We start from the raw sequence: 8,174 nt of genomic DNA, 5'->3' as shown, positions 1-8,174 counted from the left end.
CACTGCGCTCTAGCCAGGGCGACAGAATGAAACCCTGTCTCAAAACAACAACAATGAAAGAAAAAAACCCATGAAACTCTCATATCCTTGTTTAAGATTCACCAGTTGTTTTCATTTTCCCCATTTTTTTATTGTCCCCCACCTGCTCTCTCTCTCTTGCTCTCTTTACATACGTATGTACACACATGTATAAAACACTGATAAAGTCTTACCTGTCTTGTCTAACCACACTTAAATTTTTTTTACAGTTTTATTGAGGTATAATTTACATACTATAAAATTCACCCATTGTAAGTGTACAGTTCAAAGTTGCTGTTTTTTTTTTTTTGTAATCATCACCACAATCAGATTGTAGAACATTTCCATCAATCCCAAAAATTCTATCACGGCGGTTTGCAGGTTAACTTTTTAAAACGCTGATAAAATTTTACAGTCACTTCGAAAACAGTTTATGTTCTAACCAATAAGATATGAAGGTTATAGTTTCTCCACATCTTTTGCAGTACTGCTTATAGTCTGTGTTTTTTTATGATGGCCACTCTATTGAATAGGAAGTGGTATCTTAACACCACTGACATCCAAATTATTCTCATCCAAATTTTAATCTCATCTAAATTAAATCATCTCCCTAATGACTAACAATGTAGACATCTTCTGTGGTTATTGGCCATTTGTATATTTTCTTTGGAGAAATGTCCATTCAAATCTTTTACCCCTTTTTTTAGTTGGGTTGCTAGTCGTCATCTTATGAGTTATAAGAGATCGTATAGTGTGAATGCAAGTCCTTTATTGATACATCTTGCTTTTTATCCAGTCTGTCAATCTCTGCCATTTCAGTGGTGTGTTCAGTTCATTTATACTTAATATTATTGATATATTGAATTTACACCTGCCTTTTGCTATTTGTTTTTTGTTTTACTCATAGGTAAAAAGTTTCCTCTGTTCCTCATTGCCCACCCCCTTTTGTTTTCAGTAAATTGTTCTACTGATGTATACAATCTTTTTTTCTCAATCTTTATCTGGGAATGTCTGTTTTTGCCTTTGTTTCTTTTTTTATTATTTATTATTTCAAAATTTTAATTAAGGGTGTACAAATGTTTTTGTTACAAGGATATCTTGTATAATGCCTAAGTTAGGGCTTTTGGTATGCCTATCACCAGAATAGTGTTCATTGTACCCAACAGGTAAGTTTTTAATCTCACACCCACCCTTCTACCTTCCCCCGTCTTGGTTTCTCATGTCCTTTATATCACTTTGTGCCCATGTATACCCATCTATTAGCTTCCGCTTATTAGTGAGAACATATTGTGTTTGGTTTTTCCATTCCTGAGATACTTCGCTTAGGATAATGCTCTTCAGTTCCCTCCCCGTTGCTGCAAATGACATTATTTCATTCCTTTTTATGACTGAGTAGTAGTCCATGTAGTAGTAGTCCAGTAGTAGTCCAGTAGTAGTCCATATATATATATACCACATTTTCTTTGTCTATTCATGAATTGAAGGGCATTTAGGTTGATTCCACATCTTTGCAATTGTGAATTGTGCTGTGATAAGCTTTTGAGTGCTGGCATCCTTTTGATAAGATGACTTCATTTCCTTTGGGTAGAGACCCAGCAGTGGGATTGCTGGATCAATTGGTAGGTCTGTATTTATTTCTTTGAGGAATCTCCATACTGTTTTCCATAGAGGTTGTACTAATTTGCAGTCCCACCAACAGTGTGTATGCATTCCTTTCTCTCTGCATCCAGGGCAGCATCTATTGTTTTTTGACTTTTTAATGATGGCCATTCTGATAGGGGTAAGGTGGTATGTCATTGTCCTTTTAATTTGCATTTCCCTGATGATTAGTGATGTTGAACATTTTTTCATATGTTTGTTGATTATCTTCTTTTGAAAAACTTCTGTTCATGTCATTTGCCCATGATTCTACCAATCTATGAGCAGGGGGTGTTTTCTATTTGTGCCATCTGCGATTTCTTTCAGCCATGTTTTGTAGTTCTCCTTGTAGAGGTCTTTAATCTCCTTTGTTAAGTATATTCCTAGGTATTTCATTTTTTTTTGTAGCTATTGTGAATGATATGAGTCCTTGATTTGACTCTCTACTTGAATGTTATTATTAGTATATAGAAATGCTACTGATTTGTGTATATTGATTTTGTAACCTGAGACTTTGCTGAATTTATTTGTCACTTCCAGGAGTCTTTTGGTAGCATCTTTAGGGTTTTCCAGATACAAGATCATATCATCAGCAAACAGGGATAGTTTGACCTCCTCTTTCCTTCTCTTGTCTGATTGCTTTGGCTAGAATTCTAGAAATAAAAACAAAGACCAGCTTTGTCTCTTGCACCTGGGCACAGAGCTGGGGTCATCTCTACTGTTTTATCTCTAGGAGGCCCAGGTATCTCTGCTGCAATCTCTGTTGCCCTGTGACCTGCAGGGAGGGAGCCCTGTAGGCAGGATGTTAATATCCCATAAGCTGGGAAATGGTGAATGTATAGGGCTGAGTGTCCCTAGAGGAGGTAGGGGGCTGGCTGGAACTGGCCAGAAACAGCCTGGGTAGGACCCAGGTCTCCCTATGTCAGCTCCAGAGTCTGCAGACCCAAGTCCCTGCTGGTGCAGCTGGGCCTTCAGTCCCCTCCAGCTGCAGGGTGGGGTAAGGACTGCAGCTGGGACCCAGGGTATCCTGTCTCATCACTGTGTGGCAACTTCAGCCCTGACCCAGAGCCCTCTCTGTGCTATTAGAAGTACTAGGGATGTAGCAGTGAGCAAGCTAGAAGGAATGTCCTGAAGTCATGTGCTTCAGAGAAATGTTGGGAGTTTGTTTCTCTGTGATTCTTCTAAGGCATCATGATGCGGTAAAAAGTACATTGTACTAAATGTTGGGAATCTTGTTTTTCTGCCACTTCTGGGTGTGACATTGTTGCTTCAACTGACCATACCTTAGTGAGGTCCCCATCTATATACTCAGATGTTGTGGTCTTGCGAGTTCTACCCTGTCTAAAGTACTACACGTAGAGATCTGTGTTCTAGCCTGATAGAATGGTTTCTCTGTGTATCCTTGTTACCAAAAGTTTGTACTTGTCCCCAAGGCTGAATCAGTGAGAATGAAGAACGAGGAAAAGGAAAGAGAAGTTTATTATTTGCTAGCAAGTGAGGAGGACAGTAGATATTTGTTTTAAAAACCATCATCCCCCTTTAAGCAGAAATACAGGGCTTTTGAAAAGGGGGGGTGGTTTCAGCTTTGGGCTGTTGTTTAACAATAGTTAAGTATTGTTATACAATAGTATAACAATAGTTTAACAATAGTTGGTGGTTTGGGTTGACCTTATCTCCAGTGAAGATGATCTCATGACCTTTGTTCAGATAATTCTGTTGAGCCATCTCCTGTGGTTTAAGATCCTAGAAAACGAAGAACAAACATCATTTTTCTGTTCCTTTGATTACTGGCCTCAGGCAGGAATGCAGATTTTAATTCCTCGAAAGAGTGAGGGGTTTTCAAGAGACAACTCATAAAACATTTTGCCCCTTTTCAGCCCTTTACCTCTGTTACATATTCCCCACTGTCAATTTTATCCTTCTATATCTATGGGAGGAGGGTGATAGTCACCGAGCTAATTCCTGCTGAATTGAAGCAATGTTTTAAATGGAAGGTTTGTACTTATTAATGCCATTGTTCTTTCTGGTTTGTCAAAGCTTTGGCAGTAAATTTACAAAAACTAAAGAATGCAACAGATTATCAGGCAATAAAGAGCATAAGCAACAACTACAACCATGAGGATTGACAAGGCGAAATGGAGGATACCTGATAAGAGGGATTTCACCCCACTTGGTATCTAAGACACCAGTAGGACTGCGGGTCCTACTGTCACCTTGTACAGAATGTGAGATACAGGGCTGGGTAAGAAAGAGACATGGGACCTCTGAGTTCAGAACTATTAGTTGCAATGACAAACCCAGCATTGAGACAGATCAGCAGAAGAGGTAGTAGTTTGGGAAATCCTCATTAAAGAGTTGTCTCTCCATTCTATAGACAGAAAAAATAACAAAAGAAAGGCTAGCAAAAATATCAACGTTTTCATTTTTTTTTCTTAAAACAGACACTTTAGATTGCCTAAACTCTGGCCTATCCACTGGGGGCTTGTGTCCTCTTCTTCCATGGGACACCTTTTTACTCTGGTATGATGGACCCAAGGTTTTACTCCTGATGATTTCAACAAGGTGTAAGTTGTTAGAAACACTTCAGAGGATCCCTTCCACTTCTCTGCCAGTTGTTGTTTGGGTCCTTGTTCTTTCCAGGCATTTAAGCAACACCCGGTCTCCTGGTTTAAGGGGGAAGAGGGGTGCTTTTAACTGGGGCGGGGACCTGAAAGAGGCAACTCATGCATGGTGGTTAGAATTTGATTTGTTTGACATATTGCTTTATTCTGTTTTCTTCAGTTATAGTTATATTACCATACTTACCTTGGGGCACTAGAAAGGGTCTCTCATAAACTATTTCATACGGGCTTAACTTAAGCCTGCTTCTAGGGGCTATCCTTATCCAAAGGAGGGCAAGCAGCAACACCTTATCACACTTTAGATGGGTTTCCTGCATCAACTTTGTTATAGTTTTCTTTAAAGTATGATTCATTTTCTTCATATTTCCTGTAGATTGAGATCTCCAGGATACATACAATTTCCATTCTAAATGTAGGGCTTTACTTACTTGCTGAGTTACCTCCGATATAAAGGAGGGTCCATTATCACTCTGTATGGAGGAAGGGAGTCAGTTCATACCTTGGTCAAATGCAAAAAGAAAACTGTTTCCAGTTTTTTTCTCCCAGTTGGCACTCAAGAGGTTGAAGCATGGGTCGTTATTGGGTCTGACCAGTTACTTCAACCACTGTCACCATGTCGTTGACCAGGTGGCCCACCTTGGTGACAGGCATCCAACTCCTTGTCATTAGCCTTGCCTCGGTGAGCTCCATGACCTTGGCCCTGGCCCCAATGATGGCTGTGGCCCCAGCCCCGAATGCCACTGCTGAAGCCTCCACAGAAGCTGCCGTGGCCTCCCATTCCAGGCCCTCTGTGCCCTCCTGCACAGGCATCATCTGCCATTTGATGTTTTCCACCATGTGCTTATTAAGGGAAGTTAGAGTTTAGAACAGAAAAGGTAGCTCCCATGTCAATTAAAAGTCCACCAATCAAGTTCCCACTGTCAGTTGTTCCTAGCCTCCTGTGGGGATATTTGGATCAGAGCCACCAGTGAGGCATGGAGTCCTGGGTCTCCTTATTCATCATCTGAGTCCTGGACTTGAGAAATCATTTGCTCTCCTGGGGGTTTCTTATTACCTGGATTCCTCTGCAATTTCAGGCAGTGTTCTTTCCAATGTCCTTTCTCTTTATAAAAAGCACACTGATCGTACTTCAACCTAGGGCAACCTTTTCCACCCTTTCCTTTTGACTGTCTCAATGGACTCTTGGTTGGTGTGGCTAACAAAACACGCATAGGTTTCAGTTTCTGTTCTTCCCTAGCATTTTGTGCTTTACAGATGATACCAACAACTGTGAGGGATTCATGCCAATTGCCTTTTCCACATGCTGTAGTTTCCTTCTTATATCTGTAGCACTCTGCCCTATAAAAGTCATGTTAACTAGGTGCATATTTTCAGGGGCCTCTGGATCCATATCTGTATATTTCCAATATGCTTGATAGATACATTCCAAAAATTCAGAGGGATCTTCATTAGGTTTTTGTGAAGCCCCCACTGGGTATTGCCATAGTGGAAATTGCCCTGCCCTGGTTATGGGTGCCCTCTGGCCAAAGTGAGTTCCCTGCTGGGTCTTGGAAGGAGAGACCATTCCTGCTCCTGAGTCATAACCTGGTGGGCATAGGTTGAAGAATCAGTTCTCACGGCACTCTCCCCAACCGTGGGCCCCTCTGTCGGCAGCGGTGGGTATAGGGGAGCCAATGGTGGGAGGGCAGGACCTGTGAGGTTTGAATTGAAGGGTTCATGAGATACAACCTGGTTAATTCCTCTTCAATTTTGTCCCATGCCTTTTAGCCTCTTTATTATGCAATTGCGTGAGAGATTGTGTGTATGTTATCTTGTCCCATCTACCTGACCTTTGACAAATAATAATCTAAGGTTCCATTCAAGAGCCACTTCTCCTCACACTCCAGCACATACATTGGCCAAGCAGTATTATAATAAAACATCATTCTCTTTTTAGACATAGGCTTATAGCTATAAGTTGACCATTCAGCCAAGATTCCCCCAAGGGACTTTCAGATGGAATAGAAATGGAGCCTCCCATGTTGAAACAAAACTCTCAAGCAACAAAAATAAACACAAGTTGACAAGTAGACAATACAGAGAATTCCCAGTGCAAACAATCTCGATCTCAATGCCAAGGCCTACCAAATAAATGGGAACTGTACAAAAGAGAACTGAATTTTCCTAACCCAAAAGGGATGAATCCCCTAGGTTCCCTAGTTCCGCTTAACTGTGACTTTCACACCTACAGTGCCACAAATGCTCTACTACAAGGCCGGAAGTTTCACAACCTTCCCTAAATGGGTGGAATCAAGGGTGTTGGTGTGCATACTGGGGAGCTTACCAAAAAGCCTGAGGTGTCGTGACTCTTCCCAAATTCATTTCTTTTTCCTCAATGAGGTTCAGGTGGTGAGGAGTTGCATCTAATTTGGGGAGGGAGAGACGGGAGTTCCCTGGAGCTAAACAGGCTCTGGGGCAGTCCCTCACTCTCTCACCCTGAAAAGACGATTCTCCTACTGGCAAGGACCCATGGCTTGACCCGGGACTGCTCCCTGCCTCTTCCAGCCATGGCAGCAGTTGAGGGGTGCTATTCTGCCGGGGTGCCAATGGGCCCACCCAGGGATGCTAAATTTTGTTACCAAAAGTTTGGTACTTGTCCCCGAGGCCAAATCAGTGAGAATGAAGAATGAGGACAAGTGGTTTGAAGAAAAGGAAAGAGACGTTTATTAATTTGCCAGCAAGCGAAGAGGACAACAGACTCTGGCCTTAAAGAACCATCATCTCCCTTTAAGCAGAAATACAGGGCTTTTTAAAGGGGGGTGGGTTTCAGCTTTGAGCTGTTGTTGTTTAACTGTAGTTGGTGGTTTTGGTTGACCTTATCTCCAGTGAAGATGATCTCCTGACCTTTGGTTAATTCTGTTGAGCCATCTCCTGTGGTTTAGAAAACAAAGAATAAAGGTCATTTTTCTGCCCTTTTTATTACTGGCCTCAGGCAGGAATGCAGGTTTTAATTCCTCAAAGGGTGAGGGTTTTTCAAGAGACAACTCGTAAAACATTTTGCCCTTTTTTAGCTCTTTACCTCTGTTACATCCTCACCTGGCCTCCTTATCTAAAGTGTAGAAATGCCACATCTTATTTTGTAGAAATAAGATCCTATTGCCACAGTGAAATGTTGCAGTAATGTGCATTTTAAGATCATCCCCCGTTTTTGATACTTTGGGGAAATCTGAAAGGGAGGCCTAGGCTTTGTGCAGGTCCAACTTCCCATCCTTAACTTAGTGATGTCTAAGGACCTGTTAAGAGCTTTGTAATAACTAATGAATTGTCCCTCCTTCTTACTCCTTCCTGGTGGGATTTAGGCCTGGAAGGAATGCTGGTTTGTCCTGTGGAATGGCAAGAAGGTCGGTGGCCTGGGTATTCTGCAATACCACCAGAATGACCGTGACTCAAAGCCTTTGGGGAGTATCGACCTGAAATCCAGTGAGCAGGTGGATATAGATGTGACCCAGAAGGAGCTGCATGGGAGTTACATGTTTGATATCAAGACCGGCGAGCGCGCCTTTTACCTGATGGCTGAGACATGGGAGGACTGGAACAAGTGGGCCCAGAGCATCTCCCAGATCTGTGGCTTCACGGAGGTTGAGAAGAGCACAGGTACAAAAACAAACACAGGCCTTTTTCAGAAGGGGTGAGACGAGGCCTTCAGAGCCTTGGCAAGGAGAGACGCTCCAGCTGGGCTTTCCTAGGTGGCAGAGGAGTGATAGGCAGAGAGTAAGAGCGTGAAAGGGTCAGCCAGATGTTAGAGGGACTCCTGGCCCTAGTTATGCTCAAATGGGGAACCAGGAAATGCAGGCTTGTGATGAAGCTGTAGGTATTTCGTGGTGTTTCTTCAGGCACCTGACACCACTGCAGTTCCTG

The 8,174-nt window shown here is 42.3% G+C and overlaps 1 protein-coding gene across 1 annotated transcript in view; it reads left to right on the top strand.

The window, feature by feature from the left end:
* Window positions 1-4,890: 4,890 nt before the first annotated feature.
* Window positions 4,891-8,174, top strand: part of ANKRD26 (ankyrin repeat domain 26) — a 177,127-nt gene continuing 173,843 nt past the window's right edge. Inside the window, exons 1-2 of the mRNA XM_012654852.1 lie at window positions 4,891-5,130; window positions 7,616-7,910. Coding sequence (XP_012510306.1) covers window positions 4,891-5,130; window positions 7,616-7,910 — 535 coding nt within the window. The remainder of the gene's footprint in view (window positions 5,131-7,615; window positions 7,911-8,174) is intronic.

Source organism: Propithecus coquereli, unplaced genomic scaffold (genome assembly GCF_000956105.1).
Source record: "Propithecus coquereli isolate 6110/MARCELLA unplaced genomic scaffold, Pcoq_1.0 Scaffold45, whole genome shotgun sequence".
Classification (NCBI taxonomy): Eukaryota; Metazoa; Chordata; class Mammalia; order Primates; family Indriidae; genus Propithecus; species Propithecus coquereli.
Note: the sequence above shows the minus strand (reverse complement) of the source record. Positions and strands in the feature narration are given on the sequence as shown.